The following is a 25,600-nucleotide window of genomic DNA, read 5'->3' as shown; positions in this document are numbered from 1 at the left end:
TATATGTGTCTTTATATTTAAAGTGGGTTTTGTTTTTGATTCACCCTCATAATCTGTCTTTTAATTGGTGCATTTATGCCACTGACTTTCAGAGTGCTTACTGATAGAGTTACTACCATATCAGGCAGCTTCTGGGGCTTCTGGGGCGGGGCTGCCCTGGATGGCGGCTCACGCTGTCCTGCCCTGCCTGCAGTATGCAAATTAGCCGCCATCATTGTTGGTGGTTAATTTGCATATCACACTGATTAGCCAATGGGCGGGGTAGCGAAGGTACGGTCAATTACCATGTTTGTCTATTATTAGATAGGATGACCAACTTGTAACGTTCAGTGACTACTAAAACTATTGGGCACTGTGAAGGATACAAGAAAATAATAAAACACAACTCTCACTCTTCATTCTTTCATTAGTCATTAGACGTTTACAACCAGGCAGAGTATCAGGTCCTAAGGATACAAAGTCAAATGAAACGTTGTCCTTCGAAGAGTTATTGTATCATTGCATGTGTGACTAATTTGTTCAGGTGGAAAGTCTGACAAAATAATTCACCTATAAACAGATTTTGTCTGGAAAAAAATATTTAAAAAAAAAAAGAATTCTAAAGAATTCACCTATAAACAGATTTTGTCTGGAAAAAAATATTTAAAAAAAAAAAGAATTCTAAAGAATTCACCTATAAACAGATTTTATCTGAAAAAATAATTTTTTTTTAAATACTCTATGGGAAGAGGTGTACTAATGTATGCTTAATTGTCGGTATGTGCTTAAGACAATGATTTTGCAGTAAATTCAGAAAAGAGAGGGAACGTTTTCTTAACTGTCAGGAAAAACTTCATGGCAGATGTGGGGAATAAAGTGTAGAAAGGCTTGCAACACGTAACTTTGAAATTGTAAGTCTAATACTTTTTTTTTTTATCTTCACCCAAGGATATATTTTTATTGATTTTGAGAATTTTCTTAACTGTCAGGAAAAACTTCATGGCAGATGTGGGGAATAAAGTGTAGAAAGGCTTGCAACATGTAACTTTGAAATTGTAAGTCTAATACTTTTTTTTTTATCTTCACCCAAAGATAGATTTTTATTGATTTTGAGAGAGAGAGAGAAACATTGATGTGAGAGAGAAGCATTAATCAGTTTCCTCCCATACACTCCCCAACCAGGGATTGAACTCAAAACCTAAGCATGTGCCCCAGCCAGGAACCTGCAACCTTTTGGTGTATGGATCGACCCTCCAACCAACTGAGCCACCCAGCCAGGACTAGAATACTTTGATTTAAGCACAGAGTTCCCGAAGGGTTCCAGTGAGGATTGGTTTGGAAAAACAAATTATGACATGAATATCAGTATATGTACTGAAGATCAAATCATGGCACCTAACATGTGACACACAATTCAAAGAAAACCAAAGCAAAGGTCATTCGGTCTTTATCCCAGGCTGGGATACCAAGGTTACAAAGGGATTCCATAGCATCTCAAGGTTGGCTGAGACCTGAGTCTAAAGCAAGGGAGTGCTGGAATGTAAGATAGTAAAGTAAGAATTATGAGGCATGGAGTTGGCATATATTCAAATCATTCAGTATTAATAAAACTAATCCTTGATTCTTTTCATTTTATAGTCTGGTGAAATTGATATTATAAATCACAAGACAGGAGACAAGTGCAATCTTAAATTTGTTCCTTATAGCTACTTTTCTCGGGATGTAGCAAGAAAGGTAAGAGACGTTGGAATTTAAATTTTTTCATTTAGTGTGTATCCCTTAGAAAGCCTACTCCTTTGGGGCTGGGATAGACGGTTGGATGAATGGATGGGGAGGGAAGGAGGGTGGGAGGGAGAAAGACAGAGAGAGTGTGTGTGTGTCTAAATATATATATCTCCAAAACACACATATATACATATATATAGATAGATATATCTATATCTATCTGTCTATCTATCTATCTATCTATCTATCTATGATTAAATGAAGAAAGAAGATGTAAAGGAGAAAGTTAGCAAGAAAGGAGACAACATTGCATTGCTAAACCAAATCCTTCTCTTTTCTGGGAAAGACTACAAGTAAAAAAAGTAAAACTCAAGAGCAATGAGAGACAACGTGGGAAACTAGAGGAAGGACTAATGAAAGGATTACAGGAAGAAGGCACAGGCACTTTGTGGGAATGAGTCTGAGCGAGAGGTGTGTTTATTCCTCAGTAGAAGAAGGGAGAGTGAAAAATAGTTAGGGATTTAAATTTGTTTGTGGCTCTCTGTGTATTCTGAAGAGAAGAAAATACCATAATTCTGAGTACCAGTCAGGCCCTTTTCCTACATAGTATTATTGTAACAAAAATTCGTCTAACTCATGCCTTGCTTATTTTAAGCAGCTTAAAAAAATTTAACGAAATAATTTGGATGACTCCATGGTATTTGTCCTAATAGGTTTTAACCAGTATTTACCCTAGGACTTTGGTATCCAGAAGAGCAGGTAAGCTGGATGACTATGGTCTGTACTCCAAAGCCCTGCTCTCCATCCTTGCAGGTGACAGGGGAAGTGACAGATCCATCAGGGAAGGTTCACTTTATCCTGCTGGGGACGTGGGATGAGAAAATGGATTGTTTCAAAGTCCAGCCTGTCGCTGGGGAGAATGGGGGTGATGCTCGACAGAGAAGCTGTGAAGCAGAGGAGAGCAGGGTCATGCTGTGGAAAAGGAACCCCTTGCCGTGAGTATCAGTCTGCCCAGGTACCTCTGCAACCTCAACCTTGGGGTGATATTGATGACATATCTGTGTTGCTTCCCACTTCATTATGTGAGGGGCTGAGCGAAAGAAGTCAGAACCTTTGGAGAAATCACCAGAAGGTTGGCACTGGGTAACTGGAGTTGTAGCATGCCTTCCCCCAAGGAAGTTCAAACTAACCAAACCAAATCTGCCAAACCATATTTGGTGCTTTCTATAGGTCCTTTGGAATGTGGTTCAGAAGGCCATTATTCTATAATTTAGAGCAAAACTCTTCAGAAATGGCTGGAGGAGAGAGTGCCTACTACCTGTTTACAATTTAGCCTAAAGGCCCAGCACCAATGGAAACTTCCTGAGATAATGTTCAGGACTTTGGAAATAAATTAAGATGAAAGCCGTTTGCCTGTCAGGTTTAATATGTTCAGTCCATAGTAAGAGCCAAGATTATCCCAGAAAGAGGGTAAAAAGAAATCAGAAGAAATAGGAATTTTCATTTAGTAGAATGTTTCCTTGTTCCTGATGAATTTCTCTCTACTTTCAGCCGAGCACAACACAAGCCCAGAAAACTGGAATTGCGTGGTGCTGGGGGAAGCCAAGGGATGGTTCAGTTTGGGTGTCTCCATTCGGGGAGGGGGCCATGGTGCTCAAGTCTGCCCCTTGCAGAACAGCCCGGTGCTGTTGTCTTCATCCAGCTGGGGCCTGGGCTCCAGCCTGACCCCTTTCCTTTCTCATCCTTTACTTTTAGGAAGAATGCAGAATACATGTACTACTTCTCAGAGCTTGCTCTGACTCTCAATGCCTGGGAACCTGGCACCGCTCCCACAGACAGCCGATTGCGGCCCGACCAGAAGCTGATGGAAGATGGGCGCTGGGATGAAGCCAATGCTGAGAAGCAGCGCCTGGAAGAAAAGCAGAGACTCTCCAGAAAGAAGAGAGAAGCAGAAGCTGTGAAAGCCACGGAGGATGGTAACAAGCCTGCCCTCTTCTCCGGTTCTTGATATGGGGAGGCTACCAGTGTATTTGCGACTCTAATTGTGTTTTTCTTCACTCCCCTGTTTAGGCACACCCTACGATCCCTACAAGGCACTGTGGTTTAAGCGGGAGATGGACCCCATTACCAAGGAGTTAACCCATACTTACAGGGGAGGATACTGGGAGTGTAAAGAAAAGCAGGAGTGGACCGCCTGCCCGGACATCTTCTGAACTGACAGTAACGAAAAGGAGGAGCAGTCAAAGGCCAAGAGGACAGAGGATATGCGGGAAAGCTGGCTGCTGGGACCCTCTTACCCAGGGCTTTCCTCGAGTTTGTCTGTCTTAACCAATCATTTTTTTCCAAATCAATCACCAGAAGCAGACACCAGTGGTGGTGATTGGCTGGTTGCCTTAGCTGATTGAAACTGAAATCAACATACTAGATACCCATGTTCGTAAGGGAGAGGCTTAGTGGCTGAAAGGTAGTGTTATTCCACATCTGCAGAGTCAGGTATTCTTGGCTCTTCCTTCTCCCTCTGCCCCTGTGGAAGGTGACGTCATCCAGCCTCCCCTGTCGTGTCCTGCTCAGCCAAGATCTACACTCGATTATGACGCAGGGGCGTTTTGGTGCTGCTCAGAGCAAGAGCTGGTTTAAGAAGTTCCTTTGAAAAGAAACACATAAGACTCACCAGCAGAGGCATATGGCTGCGGAGGAGCTTAGGCATGACGATATGAAACGTTCACCAGGGAGCCCCTCTCATGGGTGTCCGTGCGCAGATAACTGCATCTTGGAACACTCGCCAGGGGGATTGTTCTGTAAGGTTGGAACATTCAGTTACATTCTTGGAAGTTTCTATCTTCACTCACGTAAAACACCCTCTGCTGTTCTCCATCTTCTTTGTCAGCAACCGGAGGTCACTTCGGTGGTTGTCGGAGGGTTGCAGTGTCCTCACGAGGGGTTTTATGGACTTGCTCAGGCGGAGAACTTCTGAGAACACAGGCAGCTGGAAGAAGACTGCCGCCACCTTTGCTTTCCCACTTCCTCCTCACCCCCATCCTTCATTGCCTTGCTCACTTCTCTCTCGGCACAGCACCAGTTTGGGCCTGTGCTCCAGAGTGGAGCAAAACATTACCTATCCCGTTCTGCTCTGCAGAACTTGAGAGAAGCAGTTCATCTGGAATAAAAGTTGTCACCATCTCTCAAACCCCACGGACTGGAGCCACCTATGGAATAATGTGTTAAATAACTGTATATTATATATATGTAGAGAAAAATCTAATTTTTTTGTTTGATTTTCCTTATTCCCATTAAGAATCTTGTTTTTTGATATCTCTGGTCTCCCTGGGACTGTCTGTTGGACATGGGGATGTGGGTCAGACCCTCCTGCTTTCCATCCTGTAAGGGCAGACAGGCAGAACCTGAGCAGGGCTGTGTCTGGCAGCTACTGAATAGGGACATTACCCCTGACTTGTGTCATGGGGTGCCCACTGCTGTCTGAAGTCTGTTCTAATTACCTAACTCTTGAAAATGAAATCCTAACTTCTTTCCTGCCTTTTTCCGTCTTTTGTCAGGAAGAGTATGGGTCGAAAGTCAGGAGGGTAATTTCCCACTTAATTCTGCTTCTGTCCAAATCACAGCACCCACAGCTGACTCCCAAAAGAACTTCCTTCAGAGGACATGGGGCTGGAAGCAGCATCACACGGGGTGGGTAAGAGAACCCCTGTTGGGCCCTGGCTTCCTCCATTTTTGTTCTGTTTTTGTTTGAGTTGTCTTGTTCAGAAATCTCACCCCGTGCAACCCACCCTTGGTTGAGGATCACAAATTGAGGTGCCTTCCTTGTATGCCTTTTGTTTGTGTTTTTTATTTCTGTTCCTTAACTGCTGAGCCTCAGCCAGTGTGGGTCCCAGGGGCCACTGTCATTCCAGAGGAAGCCAGCCCTCCCGGAAGCTGGATTTATACCATTTATACCATTTATAGGGTCCTTTCCCACCGCCCTTCCTCTCTTCCCAGCTGTGATGAACTTGAGAGGGGCCACTTCTGGGGATTTTCCTACGAAGACGCCAATGCCCAACATATACAAGTTGCTGTTCTGGGCTTCTTTCAGGGAGGCCCATAAAAGCAAAGACATGATGAATCAGGCTTTAGACAGCGGGAATCCCCGACTAAATGAACTTCTCTCTTCCTGCCCCCCTTCTCCCTCCACCACACTTCCAGCCTGGTCCCCAGTCAGATTCCTGCCAATGGAAGAAGCTTCCAGTCCTTCAGGTGAAATAAAGTCACATGAAAACAAAACAAAACTATATATTTTTGGTTGTTTTGCCTTGTTTTTCTTTTTTCCCAAGAAAACTACTAAATTAAATAATTTTTAAAAAGTCATATTGTTTGTCTGATTCACTTCTATTAGGTAGGAAATGGTGGTGAGAGCAGGCCCAGGGGTGATCTGTTCTCAGGGATCTGGGATGATGATCTTCACAAACGGAAAGAAAAACGGCTCAGATCTCCAGGTGTTTCAGCTGCTGAACAGCACTCTGGAGCCCCCCCACCCCACCCCCACTTCAGAGTAATGTCATCCTCGGTGTCCCACCTTGGTTATTGATTCCGGGCCTGTTTCACCTCAAACATAAAAACTTAATTTCTCTTCCTGTTTAGGTTCTTAAATTCTGAGCTGTTTCATACAGGAATTCAAATCTATATTTTGAAATGTAAGCAATTAAGTATTGATTTAAAGACCTTACGGAGAAGTAACAGTGAAAATGCTCGTTTAGGTTTTCTCTGTAGAGTTCAGGGAGGGGAGGAGTGGGGCAGAGTAATCAAAGGGGCCTGGAGAGGCCTAGGGAGCAAGCACAGTTCCCGCTCCGTGGGCTGTGGAGGCCTGCACACCTACTGAGCATCTCGCGTGCACCCGGCACTGAGATAGGGACTCTGCATTGGTTTACACTTTAACAATCTGAAGAGGTTAATGTTACAATCACCATGTTGAATATGAAGAAAGGCACTGAAACGGCTAACCTACAAATTCACTCAAGGTCACATAGCTGATTGGTTAGTCACATTGTTGGAATTCAAAGCCAGTTTGTTTAACCCCAGAGTTTGTGACCCCTCCAACCTTGTGTTCTGGGAGAAACTGGGTTGGAAAGCAGCTGATAGTTGTTTCCTCCTGCATTAGATCACATCACACAGAAATTCGCATTTCTGTTTCCACCGACTTATTAATGTGGATAGTGCCATCTTGGGGCGGGAGGGGGAAGGGGTCCACCTGTAGGAAGGAGCATTCTTGAAGTCCGGCCTCAGGCTCCTTAAGGTGTCATGGCTCTCGTCAGGGATGTTTTTCTAGCCTGGTTCTGGAGAGGCCATTTATCTGTTTAAGACATTTGTCTGATTCCCAATGCTGGACCAGATGTTAAGTTTCAGCAGTGTTTTTTTGGGGGGGGGAGCTAAAAACCATCCCAGTAGACCCTCTACATTTGTTAGAGCTGCATCCTGCAATCTTGAATACCACTGTGGTATATACTAGTAATTTTCTCCACTAGCAGCAGTCAAATATACCTGAAACATTTTAATACTCCCTTCTTTAATCCTTTAATGGGCTACTGTGAAATGATGGGTTGGGATATGGATCCTAAGGGGTCCAACCACACTCAAAATTTATGACTCAGCAAAATGACAAATTGCTATTCTTGTGAGGGACCTCTGAAGTCCCACAAAAATATTAATCCCATATATTTCAAGGGTCTGCTTGACTTACAGCAAGATGAGTGAAAACCAACGTATAGTCCTACAAGGTGGCATAAAAAAATCTTTGGAATTTATTCACTATAAAGGTATACCTTGTGAAACACTAAGATTGTCATAAAAATTTAGAGCTCGCTTCTAAAAGTTTATAAAGCTTTTGCCCAGTAGTCTGCCCTGCCCTGTGGGAAGCATTCCAAGCCTTTTATGGTTTTCTCTTCCAAAACTCACAATATAATCTGGTTGTATTTTCCTCAGACTTTCCCCTCTACTCATTTCAAGTAGAGTGCCCCTCTTTTAGTTCACAGCGATCTCTCAGGGGAAGGAGCTAGGGTGGCCAGACGAGGCATCCTTAAAGGCAAGAACTAAAGAGCTCAGAATATATAGCCTTGCCAAGGTCACATCTCCTGCGTTTGACCAGGTGATTTTATTTTTAAATGTTTTGTATTGATTTCAGGGAAGAAGGGAGAGATAAACATCAATGATCAATCATTGATCAGCTGCCTCCTGCATGCCCCCTAATGGGGATCAAGCTGGAAACCTGTGCCCTGACTAGAATCAAACCATGACCTCCTAGTTTAGTGGTTCTCAACCTTCTGGCCCTTTAAATACAGTTCCTCATGTTGTGACTCAACCATAAAATTATTTTCGTTGCTACTTCATAACTGTAATGTTACTACTGTTATGAATCGTAATGTAAATATCTGATATGCAGAATGGTCTTAGGCGACCCCTGTGAAAGGGTCTTTCGACCGCCAAAGTGGTCGCGACCCATAGGTTGAGAACCGCTGTCCTAGTTCATAGGTCCACGCTGAGCCACACCTGCAGGTGACCAGGTGATTTTAGACGTTAGTAAAGCCCTGAGATATGGCTAGGAATGTCCTCATTCATTGAACATTTACTCCAGCCTGTTATGTAACATATATGAGGGGTACAAATGGCAAGAAGGAGCTCAGGTAAACAAAGAATTACAATCCTACAATCCGGTTCGATAAGTGGTGTGAAAGCAACTAGCTTATAGAGATGGGGAGGGAGGGGATAGATACATGCCAGAGAAGGTTTCTAGAATTTAGGAGACAGTATGGAAGTTCAAAGTTGAAGTTTTAATGGAGGTTAGCAGAAGGGTAATGGCAAAAATGCTGCATGGACAAAGATGACGAGCCAAGTCAAGGAACGCATCCTGAGTGTGGATGGCTGTATGGATGCTTAGAGTTTAGAGTGAAGGAGAGAGCACAGATATGATGCTGAAGAGCGGGAAAGCCCCTTAGGGGAAGTCTCGATGTACCGTGTAAAGAAGCCTTGGTTTTTCTTTTCAGCGAGGGAGCCAGTGAAAGATTTTTAAGTTGGATGATGGATTCCAGTGTGGAAACTAATTTGTAGTAGGAAGATCAATTAAGAACATGCCCTTGACCGGAATCGAACCTAGGACCTTTCAGTCCGCAGGCCGACGCTCTATCCACTGAGCCAAACCGATTACGGCTGGGAATCTTTTTAAAATCCTGATTTCTGGGCCTCATCCTCCGGAAATTCTGTTTCTTTGTTACTAATGTTGTGGCCCCACCCCATAACAAAGAAACAGAATTTCCGGAGGATGAGGCCCAGAAATCAGGATTTTAAAAAGATTCCCAGGTGATTCCAATGTGCAGCCAAGGTTGAGAACCACTGAAGTAGAGGGATTCCAGAAATAATGAACTGAAAATGACCGGCACTTGGGTACAATTATGGGTGATGAGCAGAACAAGGGAGGAAGGAATTTGTATTTCTCTGGCTTGGGAAACTTAGATGGAAGGTGGTTGTAAGGTAAATACGTTTAGAGGGAAAGATGGATTCATTTTTGGACATACTGAGCTGGAGATACCTGTGGAGAGGTTGCGCAAGCGATTAAGACATGGGTCTATGTGTAACCACTACATTTTTGTATGAGAACTGAGGAATGGGGTGCTGAGCGAGGCTCCACATTAAAATCACCTTGTCAGCTTAGAAATATATAGTCCTGAGCCCCATCAACAGAGCTTCTGATTCAGTGAGGGCCAAGGCTAGTTCAATTATATATACAGGGCGGGGCAGAAGTACGTTTATGATTGTGAGTGCATAAAACAGAGTTCATTCTGATATTATTATTTATTGTATTATTTTCCATATGAACCACTGTAAACCCACTTTTGCCCCACCTGGTTATACAAACACAAATGATGCAAAATTATGAAATGGGAGGAGGTGGAATACAACAAGCATATTAGGGTATATTATTAAACCACAGCTTGCTTCCAGAAGTTTGAGAGCAGTCTGAGCCAATTCCACTCTTTAACAATGTCTATATATTAAAAAAATTTTAAATGCCAATGTGGACTTACAAAAATTGAGGTATATTTTAAATATTTAGGCTTAGCAAATCAATGCTTTTAACATAGAGGTATAATGACTATGTATACCTCACCTGGAGGTACCATTGTAAGTCCACATTTGAAATCTTTACAAATTGCCTTACTGTCCTCTTCCATACATTTCCTGAGTCCAATTTGACAATTACGTGAAAAATTCAAAATGTTCCTATCTTTTGACCTTGGGAAATCTGCCCTCTCAGAAGAATAACAAATAAATACAAAATGATAATTATTGAAATATTGTTTTTAATAATGAAAACTAGGAGGGGGGGAGTAAAAATGTCCATCATTAGGAATTTGTTTAAGTGGATTGTGTTATATCCATACAATTCAATACTGTGTATGGGTTAAAAAGAATAAAACAGTCTACACAACTGGCATGAAAAGAAGTCCATGATTTATTTTTTAAACGAGGAAAGCAGATTGCAAAACAGTTAAAACAACTGCGAAAAGTAAAAGTAGTTATTACTTCTAGCTTATAACAGAGTCCTGTCTCCTCACCTCTGTGATATTTATTGAATGCCTAACTCCAGTCGGACCTCTGTACTGTACTGACCTAGTTTGGTACAATGAAACAAATGTTCATTACACATATGAGGAACAGCCCCGCCCAGGTGTCGCCGAAATAGCTCAGTTGGGAGAGCGTTAGACTGAAGATCTAAAGGTCCCTGGTTCGATCCCGGGTTTCGGCAGTGCTTTTAGACCCCACCACCAAGGGTTTTCCAGATAGTACTCTCCTTTTTATGACAAAGTCCCAGGTCGCCACCCTGTGGACAGTCCCACTCGCGCGTGCGTGGGTTGACATGGAAGGAATGAACTGTTTGGTCAGTTTTTTCCCTTTGGGACAGATTTTAGTGGAGATCGGGTGAGGGTGGGGATCGGAAGCCCCATCTAGTTTGGCGAACATTTTTTTTTTTTTTTAGTATAAGCATTCACAAATATTGCGATTACAAAGTACATACATATTCGTTGTTTCTCTGAAACTCAAATGTAACTACTTTTATTTACTAAGTCGCAAACCACTACTGCACATCGTATCCTCGCACCGCTTTGAACTGGGTGCGCACCTCTTACCCCACCCCCACCTCCATCCTGGGACAAAGATACTCAAACTCTAGTCTGGGCGAACTGGATTTCTCAGGGGGGACCGATATTTCCTATTCTCACCTGTCCCCAGGCTTCCAGAGTTGCCCACACTAGCTTGGGATGGTGACAGAAAAGAGGGAAATTTGGAGGCTTTGGACAGGATTCTAATTTTTATTTATTTATTTATTTATTTATTTAAATTTTTTATTTGTTTTTTTTTTTTTGCTAAAAGTATTTTTAAAAAAATATTATAAGTATTACAAAGGGTATTACATATGTGTCCTTCCCCCCCCCTTGACAATCCCCTGCCCTCCCTTACCCCCCAGTGTCTTATGTCCATTAGTTATGCTTATATGCATGCATACAAGTCCTTCGGTTGATCTCTTACTCCCCTCCCTCCTGCCCCAGGATTCTAATTTTTAAAAAACATTCTTAAGACGATGAGCCCCTGCATTCAAGGCAAAGGTGATGGAACACACGCTTAAGGAATGCTTTCTCCGCCTCCTTGGCAGGCAGGCCGTGGGCGAGAGGAGTGAGGTCCAGCTCTTACCTCCTACAAAACCCGGTTTGGTGAAAAAGGCAAAATTGGGAAGTATTGCTTTGGACCCATTAAATGCCCTCCACTTGCTGTAATCTTTGCCAAGATGCTAGCTGATGAGGGGTTTCATCCCTCAAATCACTGGGTTCTTGGGTGGAAGAAAGCATTTTGGTAATGATGCCAGAGGGGCGAGTCCCTAGTGGGCGCCTCCAGCAGAGCCAAGATGGTTTTTGGCTTGGCAAGAAAGAATTAAAACCCAAGCCAGCATAGTGTTTCAAGCGGAAGCAAGTTTATGGAGCAGAGAGGATAAACAAGGAAAGCCACCCCACAGACGGAGTTTCCTCACTAGAAGGAAGAGAGACCCCAATCATCTCTAGAGGCTGAGCTTATACCTGTTTGTAGTTTCTATGGAAAATTGCTGTTATGGGAAAATAGAGAGTGGGGGAAAGACGTTGGATTAACTTTCACCATTACAAGGCATATTTTGTGGTCTGTTTTCTCATTCGCAGCTTTCAAAACCTCAGAGCTAAATTTGGAGGGTGAACTTAGAAATTGAAAGGCTGATGATGGATTTAAAAAAAAAAAATCCTGAACAGCTTTTTCTCCCTCGCGGGAGCAGGCCCAGGCCTTTCTTCCCTCTCAGACCTACATCTCCTAAACTCCAAGGGACCCCAGGAGATTTGCAACCAGGGGAGCAATGGGCAGCAGCAGCTCCTCCCGGGCTAATCCCCTGAATCTCCCTCCAAGGCCCCCCTTTTCCTCTGACTCTCCTTGGGCTGATAGCAGCTGCCCTTCCTTGGCTCACTTCTTTCACTTTATTTCTCAGTGAGCCAAAAGCAGCCCCGCTTAGGCTCTCTCCTACTGGGTCTTCTATTCTAGGGCTTTCCTTATTTCACTGTCCCCAGCTTTAATAAATGTAACTCTCAAAAAACAAACCAAAAAAAGTGCCCTGAACAGCATAGAAGCTTTTCTTGAGCTCGCCGAAATAGCTCAGTTGGGAGAGCGTTAGACTGAAGATCTAAAGGTCCCTGGTTCGATCCCGGGTTTCGGCAGACCTTTTGCAGACCTATCTTTGGTTAGGACTGGGTTCATGTCTTCCTTTATAGTGTTTTAGCAGGCACATGACAACGAGACTACAGTATTTAGTACTGAGGAAACTAAGAGCTTGAGCCTGTTAAAGAAATCATGAACCAAAGAAAGTAAAGAAAAAAAAAGAAAGAAAAAGAAATCATAAACCTCGTAATGATCTTCACCCAGTCCTTTAATCACTCACTCTAGTTAGACTACTGGATATTAATTGGTAACGAGTAGCGGGGTTATAGGTGAAAGGTATTGGGTTTGGTTTCCAGTGCAGTCAACTCGCGGGACTTGAAAGTTTTTCTCATCCAGTGCAAATGTCGAGTTGGGTGTGTGTATAAAAACAAGTCCGCCCGAACAGGGACTTGAACCCTGGACCCTCAGATTAAAAGTCTGATGCTCTACCGACTGAGCTATCCGGGCTCTGGGAGGGAGATCTTGCTCACACCAATCTGCAGTAAAATAGGCCAAGTGGCCACATTCTGTTCTTATTGGATTAAAATTCTGAATCTTTTGGCTGATTCACTGAGAAGTGAAAGTACAAAATCAAACTGAGCAGGCGTTAGGCGGAATGGAGTCTTTATTCCTCCTTTCCTCCCACCACAGGCAGACTGCCTGACCTGCCGTCCTCCCGCGTCTTAAAGGGAGCTGAAGGCCCCTTCAGGAGGAATTCTCCAGATGGAGGACCTTTGGGCGGGCCTCGGGCAGCAGCGGGATTTCTCATCCCAATTTTGGCCTAATCCCAATCTTTGCAGATTGGGAGCGTCTTGTGGGTGGAGCATCATGAATAATTGATTAGGCTTCCAACAGTTTATTGGACAGACTTACATTGAGTGCATGCCGCGCTCCGGGACCCGAGCAAGTTTGCGGAGCTGCAAAGACCGGGTCCCGGGTCCCGGGTCGCGGGTCCCGGGTCCCGGGTCCTAAGTGGGGCGGAAAAACCAAGAACAGAAGCACCCAGTCCAAGCTTTGATGGTAGGAGGCCCGCCCTTCCGGATTCCGGAGGACCGGGCCAACGCCGGAATCAAGGAGCCGCCAAGTCTTCAGGGGCTGGTGATGCCTAAGGGCTGAGCGTGGTGACTGCGCCCCCTGGAGGCTTGGAAAGAGACTCCTGAGCACACGGGAAAGCACGTGCGCTGGGGACTGAACGTTTTCCTGAAGCTGTCATTGGAGAGGTTTTGATCAGACAAGCTACAGGCTGAAATTTATAGTTTTAGGGAGTCCTGTTACCCTGGGCCGCTGTGTCCCGGACATAATTAATGAGTCGTTTTTTTTTATTCGTCCTGCTCCGTTATTATGCCATGCCATTTCTTCAGGCATTGGGTGAAGACTCGGGGAGGGAATCCTACCGGGTGGAGCCTCACAAGCATTTCAGTCCTCCTGGGAGTTCAGGGACACCACTATGTGAGGGAACCCTGAGGTCTGCATTCTTTCATGCAGAAATGTACCGGGAACTATGAGCAATGTTTAAAAGGTGGCCTGGCCCTAACCGGTTTGGCTCAGTGGATAGAGCTTCAGACTGCGGTTCTATTCTGGTCAAGGGCATGTACCTTGGTTGCGGGCACATCCCCAGGAGGGGGTGTGCAGGAGGCAGCTGATCGATGTTTCTAACTCTCTATCCCTCTCCCTTCCTCTCTGTAAAAAATCAATAAAATATATATTTTAAAAAATAAAAGGTGATCCGTACGGAAAGATATCCATGTAAAGCAAAAACAACACAAGGTGCTAAACAATGTGCATGGTATAATATTTATGAAAAAAATTAAAAGATATGTATCTGAATCCTTAAACTATATATATTAATATATTTGGCATATATATGATGTTTGAAAATGGGGGGGCTCTCACCATTTTCTTCAGGTACATCTGTATTATTGGATTTTAAAAAACAAGCATGTATTTCTTGTAATAAATTAAACGAAGAACAAAAAAAGAAGTAATCTGTTAAGTTATTCCACCTTCTGTGATCACATAGGCAGCTCTTCCGACCAAGCATCCCAGATCCCGTGTGTTCTACAGATCCCAGCAGAGAAATGTTAAAAGCTGGTATTTCCTTCCCAGCAGGAAATCCCTCCAGGCCTCAAGGTTCTGTGGGAGAGTTGCTGGTATTGAAAAATCACAAATGAATTAGGTACAGTTTCCACAAATAAAGATGTGGGGCCCTAAGAATCAGATGACAAGTCTGGGCTCAACCAAGAACACTAAATCCAGGCCCCCCTGGAAGACAGCCTCCTGGGCCACAAGGTCAATCCTGGGGGCAGTTAGTGAGCCTTTGGCTCAGCTTCTTACAACAGTCCTGCGGTCACAATGGCTGCTAAGTACAGCTCTGAATGCAGGAGAGCATGAGGACCTGTTTCCTGTTCTCCTAGGACAGACTAGATTGACAGGAGCCAGACACTGAATACAATATATTAGTAGCCTGCTTAGCATAGAGACAGTTAACTGGAGATCTTTGTATTTCCTTTAACACACCACAGTCCCCCTCCCCCCCCCTCCGCTTTTTTATGTCACCCCCCTTCCCCACTTGAAATGCCATTTTCTTCCCACCTTTGTTTTAGTAGTTCCATCCTATCTGTACAGAGAGGCAGAGATCAGGACTTGCCCCAGAGATCCCTGCTTGATCTCCAGAAGGAATTAGGTACTGGGGGCTCTGAGCCTGTCACTGTTGCTGCACCCATCACAACCAACCTTAAACACCTGTTTAATGGGTCTGTCTTTCCTCTAGAATGTTTCTGCTGTGAGGACAGAAACTCCCTGTATATCCCCAATGCCTGGGTCAGTGGCTGGCACACAGCAAGCTCTCAAAAACCATTGCTGAATGAATGAATGGATAGTTGAATGCGGGCCAAGGGGCAGGGAAGGCTTTTAGTGTAGGATGAGGGGCAGAATTGGTCTTGGTAGAGAGAAGGGGAGAACATTCCTCTCAAGGTGAATGATTCCATCATCAAATGGAATAAATTTGTCCTGAGAAAGTTCTATGCCACTCTACCGTGCCACCCCGCTTTATTTTCATTATAGCAGCATTTATTGCCACTTGAAATTCCACTTATTTGCTTGTTTATAAACCGTCTCTCCCCTCTGTTATTCTGTCATAAAAATGCCTCAGGGCAGTAACCTTGTTGGTTAGGACCTGGTCTTTTTTGTTGCTGTTATTTTTTGTTTAGTTTTGCATTTTTTATTTCTGCATTCCCACAATCCCAGGATTTAGAACAGTACTTGTCACATGGCAGGATCTTAAGAAAGAACTAATTTCAAAGAGTGAATGTTTTTACTGCACAGTGTGCTTCCCCCACAATGTAGTATAGTTTCACACAGATCATTTTCTGTTTTGCAAACCATATCTGGCAAAAAGTCACTAACTTTCAGATTGGAATATCATTGTCACTTAACTGTCTTGGCTACTGTCACCTGGAGAAAAACCTAGGATTGCTCAACAGACACACAAACAGTTAACCATGGTGAAATATTCGGGAGTTTGGAAAAGTTTTTCCTGTTTCTGCTTGGTAAAAGCAGAATAGCCTCTAGCAGAGATGGGGTTTGAACCCACAAAAACACAAAACCCACTAAGCCTTGAAGCCAAGGCTTTATCCACTAAACCACCTAGGAACCTATCTGGCCTGTTCTTATTGATTGATGATCTGAGTAGGACTGAGCTGCTGAAAAGTTGCAGGATAATTTAAAATTTTTATTCCTGATGTAAAAGAACAATAATGTACAGAAAGAAAAATATCTCATTAACTTTATCACATACAGCTATTTTCTTCATCTTCAGTCGACGGAAATTCTGGAGCCACATGAAAATAATCAAGACTGGGTAGTGGGATTTCTCACACCTTCACCAATGAGGACCTAACAAAAGCACTGGAATCAGTTTCTTTCCTTTTCATGGTGGGCTAGTCGGATTAGAGATTTTACTACTAAATGAGTAGGGTTTTTTTCTGCTTTTTCTCTTTTTACTTCTAGTTTCCCTCCCTCTTATCAAAACAAAAACGACTCTGGTGGGACTCGAACCCACAACCTTTGAATGCCTCTAACCTGTCTAGAAGTCCAATGCGCTATCCATTGCGCCACAGAGCCAAGCGGCAACACTCTTTCCTGCGATGCTTACATCATGGCAGGAGTGGTGTCTACCGGGGATTGCTTGCTGGCGGGCCAGGGTACGATATTTTTCTCCAAGAAATCGTGTCCTCTGTGTTGCCAAGAAGAAGCGTGGATCGGAGTTGTGTTTGAGAGTCTGAAACTCTTTTGAATATTTCTTTCCTTCAAAGATCGCCTGACATCACATTTCAGCCTCATTCCACAGCGGAAAGAAAAAGGTCTCTGTGTGGAGTTATTCCGTCTTGGCGAACGAGAGCCCCACGTGCGGTTCCATAGTGTAGCGGTTAGCACGTCTGCTTTACACGCAGAAGGTCCTGGGTTCGAGCCCCAGTGGAGCCATTTTCTGAAACCTTGGGGTAGGGTTTCCTTCTGTCTGTCTGATCTTCCTTATTTTGCTCCAGGAAGCAGGAGAAGGTGCGGTTTCGTCCCGTGTTCCACGCTTAGTCTCGCCACGCCATCTCCGTTTGCCTGCGCGCCTCCGTAGATCGGCCGACAAGGCTGCCCCCGTGTGGCAACTCCCGGGAGGTGCAGGCGCCCTGACCCAACTCGAATCGCTGCGCGCCCCGGCGCTGGCGCCATTGCCTGCAGGTGTCAGGGCGGCAGTCCTGGGCCCTCCTGCTCCCTTCTCAACCTTGCAGGTGCCACCATTTAGTAGTAGTTGGATATCCCGACGCTACCTCCCTCCTTTGTTGATTAACTCCAAGTCCACTGATACCTAAATTAAAAATACTTTTTGAAAAAAGACATGCTTGTGGTAGAGTTCAAACAGCCCTGCATGTTTTACACGATGTCTCTCTGACAAAGGTTTTCTCCTTGACCAAAATCTAGGTTGGCTCCTCCGAGCGTTCCTCTCAACGACACCCATCAACCTCGGCCCAGAGAGACCAGAACAAACAGTAACGCGATCTCCGTTTCCAGCAGCCCAAAGCCTCGTCCCTAGGAAGACCCTAACTCCGTTTAAAGCGCCTGAGAAAACTGAAGGCTGCTAAGAAACTTACTGTTTGTTCCAGCCAACACTGGAACACAGGACGCCTGTCCCCCAGCCTGGGAGGGAAGGTAGGAGTCTGAGCGGCACAGAGTTAAGAGCCAGAGAGCAGTCCCAGGTGGGTGTGCTGGGTCCTCCGCCTGCTCCCTCCTAAACCTTGCTTGGGCTATTTTTTTTAAAGATTTTATTTATTTTCCCTTTATTGATTAAGATATTACAAATGTGTCCTTATCCCCCCAATGTCCTCTCATCCCCCCAATCCTGCCCTCACCCTCACCCCCTGTTGTCCACATGCATGCCTACAAGTCCTTTGGTTGATCTCTCCCCCTCACCTCCCCCCTCCCCTACCTTCCCTCTGAGTTTTGAGCATCTGATCGATGCTTCTCTGTCTCTACATCTGCTTTTGTTCATGGGTTTATGTTGTTCATTATAATCCACAAATGAGTGAGAGCATGTGATATTTATCTTTCTCTGACTGACTTATTTCACTTAGCTTGGGCTATTTTTAAATGTTGCTGCTACCACTGAGTTGAGGGATAATCCCCAAAGCCACCTCCCTCCTTTGTGGATGGACTCCAAGCCCACTGCCCTCATACTTCATTTAAATTAAAAAGACTTTCGCCTTTTCCTCATTATCATCTTTAAAGAACATCTGGTGCCGGTCCATGACAGTTTGGATACAATGTCTATAATACTTTCTGTCCTTCAGCCTCAATATCAGTAGAACTGGAAACAACTTCACTTGTTTCTCAAAGACACATGGCTTTATGGAGTGATTTCTCAGGCCCATGAGGTTGGTTCTGATGGTGCTAAAGTCCTTGGGGGCCTCCCCCTCCCCTACTTTCTTAGACTTTTAGATTTGATGAATCGCCTGGTTTAGTCATAGAGGCTCTCTGACCTTCAGGATCCAGGATTTGGCTCCTTTTAGTGGCTGTTACACATTCCCTGAATGTTGACGTTGGACAGATCTAGTACAGGGGCAGGAGCAGAGTATGAGGTATGCTGCTGCATATTTAAGGGGACGAGGGCATGGTAACAAGAGAGGACGTCCTAGACCAGTGACTTTCAAACCTTTTTTCACTGAAACACACGCTAATAAACACACTTTATTTACATCAAGACCACTGTACTCATATGTGTGTCTGAAATAAAGGTTTCAAGGAACAATTTTTAAAAATATATTTGATTAATTAGGTATTTTTCTATTTTACCCTAGATTATTCTACTTCATTAAAAAAAATGCGTGTTCAGACTTACTAATGGCATCACACCCCTTAGAGTTTCAGGATCTGCAGCTTGAAAGCACTGACCTGGAGCAGTGCTGCTCAGAGTGTGGTGATGCCCAAGGCACCTACATCAGATTCACTGGGGGTTGGCTGCAACCTGCTGAGAAATGAAACTTCAATAAAAGGCAGCAATGGGAAAATCAAAGCTCTGTGGCGGCTGTCAGAGCAGCTCTCAGGGCCTGGACAGTGTAGATTTATATGTGCAATTTCAGTTTATGTGATGGGTACATTGCCCCATGCAATTATTTTAGTCTGCATCTCTGAGATCCACAGCTCACTTAGAGGTAGCATAGTGACAGATCTTGATGTTCATCAATTTGATTTCTTTAGAATTATGTTATTGGGTTCATGGGCAGCCAGAAATGTTGACTGCTAAAATGTTTGATTCAGGAAGCAAGGCAGGAAAAGGCAGTTTGAAAGCCATGTGTGTGCCCAGAATGGGTTGACTTTTCTATGGCTCTTAGCAGCAAAGCTTAAGAAATAATAAAAACTGATTTCTTTTTTAAAATTTGTATTTATTGATTTTTTTAGAGAAAGAGAGAGAGAGAGAGAGAGAGAGAGAGAAAGAAGAGAGAGAGAAAGACAACAATTTGTTGTTCCACTTACTTATGCATTCATTGGTTGATTCTTGTAGTTTGTGCCCTGACCAGGGATCAAACCTGCAACCTTGGTGTATGGGGATGGCGCTCTAATCAACTGACAAACACTGATTTCAGAGGGGAGGAATGAAGCCCAGCTTGTGATTTTATGTCCATCCAGATAAATGATACATGTTGTAATCCAATGCAATTGCTTTCCCCTTCCCCTGAATTATTGAATCAGGTATGTTGTGTGTTTACACGGGTTTGAGGAAGTCTCAGGGACAGTGCTGTGACAGGGATTATGCTTCTGAGCTACAGTGATTCAGACCCCATACATCTTTGGTGCCACCCAATTCTGACATGGCGACAAAAATCTGATTTGAGTGAGTCACAAGAGATAGGAAGGAATGGAAAGGACACAATTCATGAAATGGACTATAAGGTGGTCTGTGTTATGCATTTTTCATAGGCAATTTCAAAAAGAGAAGCCTGCGGACTCTTGAGACCAGAGAGCTACCTGACCTATGCATGATGAAAAGTAAGAATTATTCTTAGATTTTGCATATTAGGGGAAGTAAGTTAATATTGTAAAAAGTTAGAATTGATAGATGAGGAGACAGGGAATGGCGAACAATTAAACCAGTTAGTTTATGAATACTTATGGGGCTAGTCCAGATGCCAGGAGGGACATCAGTTAAGTTTGTCTTCAGCATTCACTATTCTTTGACTAACTCTCCTTGAGCTCTTTTCTATCTCCTAGGTCTGATGTCTTGGTCTGCTCTCTTTTTTCTACTCTCAAAGCCAGGATTTATCTTGGAACCATTAAATTATTTGATATGAATCTTTCCAATGCTCTATCTCATCAGCTTTAGAGCAACTCTCTAAGCTGTATAAATAGCAAGCAAACTTATTGTCAAGTTTTAATGACAGAAAGCTAGACATTTTAAGATGGTAGATGCTTTCAATTTAATATACATTCCCATGCTTTCTATCCCCATCAGTTTTTAAAAAATATATATTTTATTGATTTTTTTACAGAGAGGAAGGGAGAGAGATAGAATTTTATTGATTTTTTTTACAGAGAGGAAGGGAGAGGGATAGAAAGTTAGAAACATCGATGAGAGAGAAACATCGATCAGCTGCCTCCTGCACACTCCCCACTGGGGATGTGCCCGCAACGAAGGTACATGCCCTTGACCAGAATCGAACCTGGAACCCTTGAGTCCGCAGGCTGACACTCTATCCACTGAGCCAAACCGGTCCGGGCCCCATCAGTTTTTTAACAATGTATTTGCCCACGACCCAGGCATGTGCCCTTGACCAGAATCAAATCCAGGACCCTTCAGTCCACAGGCCGATGCTCCATCCAATGAACCAAACCAGCCAGGAACCCATCAGGTTTTTTGTTTGTTTTTAAATAATGAGGACTATAGGCCACGTAGGAGAAGAGTGTAACAGTGCAATAAGGATGATATTAATAATGACGCCCTAACCGGTTTGGCTCAGTGGATAGAGCATCGGCCTGTGGACTCAAGGGTCCCAGGTTTTTAAATAATGAGGACTATAGGCCACGTAGGAGAAGGGTGTAACAGTGCAATAAGGATGATATTAATAATGACCCTAACCAGTTTGGCTCAGTGGGTAGAGCATTGGCCTGCGGACTCAAGGGTCCCAGGTTCGATTCTGGTCAAGGGCATGTACCTTGGTTGCGGGCACATCCCCAGTGGGGAGTGTGCAGGAGACAGCTGATCGATGTTTCTCTCTCATCGATGTTTCTAACTCTCTATCCCTCTCCCTTCCTCTCTGTAAAAAAATCAATAAAATATATTTAAAAAAAATAATGACACTAGTCTTTAACTGAGCATTTATCATCTGCCAGGCATCATATGTTTCACATGTATCATCTCATTTTAATCTTCACAATAACTCCATGAGATGAATATTTTAAGTACCTTTATATAGGTGAACTATGGCCTGTGAAGCGTTACAATACTTTGTTCACAGCTGGTGGATGGCAGAGGTAGGATCTGGACCCAGGTCTGTTTGACTCAGATCCCAGAGCTTTCAGCTAAAATGCTTTCCTTTTCACTTTACTTTTATCATGCTTCCCCAGATGAAAGCGCTAGCCTAGACTGCCTCTTTACAAACACCAGCAGATTGGAAGATAGACTGGTTAGAGGTTTACCTCCCTTAACATGTCCCTTCTCTCTCTGGTGGGAAGAATGTGTAGATCCTCAATAGTAAAGCCCATCTGAGGTTGGCCCTGGTAAGGCGGCACCTGGAGAAATCAGGTCTTGCATAGTGAGAATGGATTGCTCTTGGTGTAGGATCCCGAGGTTCTGCCTTTGTCTAAGCATTCCATGAGACCGTGAATCTGACATGTCTAGTACTGCATAAGATAAATTCTGTTAGGCCATTATGGGAAATCTCAAGCTTTTTCATTCCTGGTAAGAATGCAGGAGGACAACCATTATGTACCTTTTAGGTCACAAGACCATATGGAGTTTAACTAAATGGAGAAAATTTCTTAATCTGTGATAAGCGACATGTACCCAGGTATGTGTATTTCAGAGGCACTGATCATGAGATCTTTCTAGAACAGGATTTGGCATAGACAGATCTAGTAATGTAATAAATTACATTCACATGGCGGAAGAGCAATAGATTGGGTAGCTGGAAACTTCTCTGTAATTGAATTTATACAAGTTCTTGAGCAAATCACTCTATATATAGGCTTCTATTTACTTACCTCTTTTAAAAAATATATTTTATTGATTTTTACAGAGAGGAATGGAGAAGGATAGAGAGCCAGAAACATCAATGAGCAATCAGCTGCCTCCTGCACATCCCCTACTGGGGATGTGCCCACAACCAAGGTACATGCCCTTGACTGGAATCAAACCCAGGACCCTTCAGTCCACAGGCTGATCCTCTATCCACTGAGCCAAACTGGTTTGGGCTATTTACTTACCTCTTGAAAAAGCAGTTGAATTCAATTAATTTCTTCGCTGTTTTATAGTTGTCCTTGAGTGGAAATACATCAATTAGCTTAATCCTATAATACTAGTTATTTCCTGCTTACCAGAAGGTTGGGTTATTAATAATCTATTACTTAAACAGGAAAATAAAATGTCATCTAGTAAGTGTAGTTGGTTTATTGACAATATATTTGAGTACAGAAGTGTGACTCTGTAGGAAAAATCATGAAAGGAATCCTTGGTGAAGAAGAGGTTGGAGATGCTTATTCTATTCCATCACAGAAAGCATGAGTCTTCTCTTCAGTCTCCACATGGCTGACTTCATTTCCTGGTTCCTCAGAGTGTAGATCAAGGGGTTCAGCAGAGGGGAGATGACAGTGAAGGTGACAGCAATCGCCTTATCTGTGGGGAGGGCAGTGAAGGGCCGGGCGTAGACATAGATGCAGGGCACAAAATGCAGAGTCACCACAGTGATGTGGGCTGTGCAGGTGGAGATGGCTTTCCTCCTGCCCTCCCCTGCCTGAGACCTCAGCATCATTAGGATGACTGTGTAGGATACCAGGAGGAAGAAGAACCACAGGGTAGTGACTAAGCCATTGTTGGAAATCATCAGAAGCTCAAGTGCAAAGGTGTCTGTGCAGGCGAGGTTGAGGACCTGGGGCACATCGCAGTAGAAAGTGTCAAGCACATTGGGTCCACAGAAGGGGAGCGGGAGCAACAGGGAAATCTGGACGATGGAGTGGACAAAGCCCCCCGCCCAGGAGGCTGCAATGAGGGCAGTGCAACGCCCCCTCCTCATGATGGTCACATAGTGCAGGGGCTTGGAGATGGCTATGTAGCGATCAAAGGCCATCACAGAGAGAGAGAAAATGTCTGCCCCACCGAGGAGGTGGAAGAAAAACATCTGTGTCATGCAGCTTGCATAGGATATGGTCTTTATCTTCGACAGAAGGTCTACTAGGACCTTCGGAGCAGTGATGGAGGAGAAGCAGATGTCAAGGATGGCTAGATTGCGGAGCAGGAAGTACATGGGGGTGTGAAGGCGAGACTCACAGGTCACGGTAACCATGATGAGGAGGTTTCCCAGCAGAGTTGTCATGTACACAAAACACAGAAAAAGAAATAAGACCAAACTCAGGTCTTGGGACTGAGTAAGTCCCAGAAATATAAATTCTTTCACTCTGGTGCCATTTCCCAAATCCATTGAATCATGTTTCCTCTTCCTCATGTAGCTTGGAAAAAATGAAAATTGTTATTTCAGAAAGTGTTTACTCTCCCTTAATAGATTCAGGTTTATAGAGGCAGGTATTAGGTCTGAAAACCAGTGAGTTGTTATCACCACATGAATAGCTTAGGTTATTGCCAGTGTGTCCAAAATGACATCTTATTGCACAAGCATGCACTTAATTATTCTTTACTCTGTAAATTATAATATTTTAGAAAATACATAAAAACAATGTTTTAAGTATACAAGTTCTAAGTACCCAAGATAAACAGGTGGATGTGAAATATTCAGAAAAGGACTATTGTGACACAAAGGATATAAAAATGGAGTCAGATTGGTGTGTGGTTAAGGCAAGTGCCTATTTGCTGTGACTGGGGTCTTTCGAATTCCACAGGAGGATTTTTCCCCCCAGACCGGGCACTCCATTTAAATAGTTTAAGAACCTCTATCTGCAAAATGGTTCTCTTTGGACTGAGTTCTGCAGAAACACTCTTCCCTTTATTTATCTAATTAGAAAATATATTTGTATTCATTTCAGAGAGCAAGGGAGAGGGAGAAAGAGACAGAGACATCAATAATATGAGAGAATCAGTGATTGGCTGCCTCCTACACACCTCCCACTGGGGGGATAGAGCCTGCAGCCCAGCATGTGCCCTAACAAGGAATGGAACCACGATTTCCTGGTTCATAGGTTGACACTCAACCTCTGAGCCACACTGGCCAGGCCTCCCCTTTTTCTAAATCACAAATTTAATTTTATGAACAGTTAGAAAAATTGAAAGCCATACAATTATTTTCTATTGCTCTATTCTTCCACAAGGGTACTTCTTTGCTTCTACTATTACTTTAAAGACTTTAGGTACCCAAACTTCAGCTATAGAAATAAAAGTATAACTCAGAGCTTTTCTTCTGTTCATTGTTCAAATGTATTTCTTAAAAAAGTGCTTTAGGAGAAACCAAGATGGCAGCATAGGTAAACACCGGAAATTGCTGCTTCGCACAACCACTTAAAAAATACAACTAAAAGACAAAACGAACATCATCCAGAACCACAGGAAGGCTGGCTGAGTGGAAATTCTACAACTAGAAGGAAAGAGAAAAGCACACTGAGACTCAGAAGAGGTGTGGAAGTAAAGTGCAGAGGTACGGAGGCGCACGTGGAAAGAGCTGGCAACTGAGGACACGGTTGTCTTTGTCAATCGGGAGGGAGTCTCAAGCTCCCGACTGCTCTGAACTCCAGTTCCGGGTGAGTCTCTGGGGACCCAGACTCATACGGGGAGAAACTAGACTGTCTGGCATCGGTCGGAACTCGAGGGCGGCTTTCTCTGAGGTGCTTGCAGCGATTACCGGGACACTGAGATGCGGGGCCTCTTAGGATAGGACTGAGGAGCAGCCATAGCTGTTTGCTCTGCCCTGTTGATTCCCTGAGACCCCGCCCCACCCAAGCTGTGTGCAGAGGCTTTTGCATATGAAAGGCCTGGCCCTTTGCAATCTGAAAATTACCTAACAAACTGCAGCTGGGTCAGAGAGACCCAGAACTTCCAAAAGAAGGCCCAAGGCCCCACAGCAGCTTGCATTGCTTCACAGCTGGGCCTCATCTGGGCACCTCCAAACCCCAAACAAAGAAGAGGAATCTGCAGATCTCTCCATAGCTCCTGCTGGGTAGCCTCAGGCAGAGGCTAAATTAGCACCTCCTTAGAGATCCAAGAGCCAGTGTACCCAGTGGTCAGAGTGGGACCATCCAGATTACAACTCCTCAGATCCATAAGGGACACACTCAGGGGGCAGACTCAGTGAGCACCAAAGCCCCACTGAAGCAAGTCTTGCCCCAGAAGGGTGTCTCCAGCACAGAAGTTCTCCCACCATAGACACAGTTGATTCTCACAGCCAATTGGCCTGGAGGTCAATTCCTCCCAGTGATAACTACAACAATCAAGGCTTAATTA

General features: G+C 43.9%; 2 protein-coding genes and 5 non-coding genes across 7 annotated transcripts in view; 4 read left to right on the top strand and 3 right to left on the bottom strand.

Moving 5' to 3' along the window:
- OSBP (oxysterol binding protein) overlaps nt 1-5,984 on the top strand; it is a 34,731-nt gene extending 28,747 nt beyond the window's left edge. Inside the window, exons 11-14 of the mRNA XM_005860442.2 lie at nt 1,618-1,713; nt 2,518-2,699; nt 3,460-3,680; nt 3,775-5,984. Coding sequence (XP_005860504.2) covers nt 1,618-1,713; nt 2,518-2,699; nt 3,460-3,680; nt 3,775-3,917 — 642 coding nt within the window. The 3' untranslated portion in view covers nt 3,918-5,984. The remainder of the gene's footprint in view (nt 1-1,617; nt 1,714-2,517; nt 2,700-3,459; nt 3,681-3,774) is intronic.
- A 4,435-nt stretch (nt 5,985-10,419) lies between these two features.
- Nucleotides 10,420-10,492, top strand: TRNAF-GAA. Its single transcript has one exon. It is a non-coding gene; the product is annotated as a tRNA-Phe (tRNA).
- A 1,911-nt stretch (nt 10,493-12,403) lies between these two features.
- On the top strand, nt 12,404-12,476 carry TRNAF-GAA. The gene has a single exon. It is a non-coding gene; the product is annotated as a tRNA-Phe (tRNA).
- Nucleotides 12,477-12,851: 375 nt separating this feature from the next.
- On the bottom strand, nt 12,852-12,924 carry TRNAK-UUU. Its single transcript has one exon. It is a non-coding gene; the product is annotated as a tRNA-Lys (tRNA).
- Nucleotides 12,925-16,491: 3,567 nt separating this feature from the next.
- TRNAR-UCU lies at nt 16,492-16,578 on the bottom strand. Its single transcript is given in 2 exon segments — nt 16,492-16,527; nt 16,542-16,578. It is a non-coding gene; the product is annotated as a tRNA-Arg (tRNA).
- Nucleotides 16,579-16,865: 287 nt separating this feature from the next.
- On the top strand, nt 16,866-16,938 carry TRNAV-UAC. The gene has a single exon. It is a non-coding gene; the product is annotated as a tRNA-Val (tRNA).
- A 5,759-nt stretch (nt 16,939-22,697) lies between these two features.
- On the bottom strand, nt 22,698-23,633 carry LOC102244690 (olfactory receptor 4D11). The gene has a single exon (XM_005860453.1). The coding sequence runs from the start codon at nt 23,631-23,633 to the stop codon at nt 22,698-22,700; it is 936 nt and encodes a 311-aa protein (XP_005860515.1).
- Nucleotides 23,634-25,600: the final 1,967 nt, after the last annotated feature.

Source organism: Myotis brandtii, unplaced genomic scaffold (genome assembly GCF_000412655.1).
Source record: "Myotis brandtii unplaced genomic scaffold, ASM41265v1 scaffold1341, whole genome shotgun sequence".
Lineage (NCBI taxonomy): Eukaryota > Metazoa > Chordata > Mammalia > Chiroptera > Vespertilionidae > Myotis > Myotis brandtii.
The sequence above is the reverse complement of the archived record's forward strand: the minus strand, read 5'-3'. Positions and strand labels throughout refer to the sequence as shown.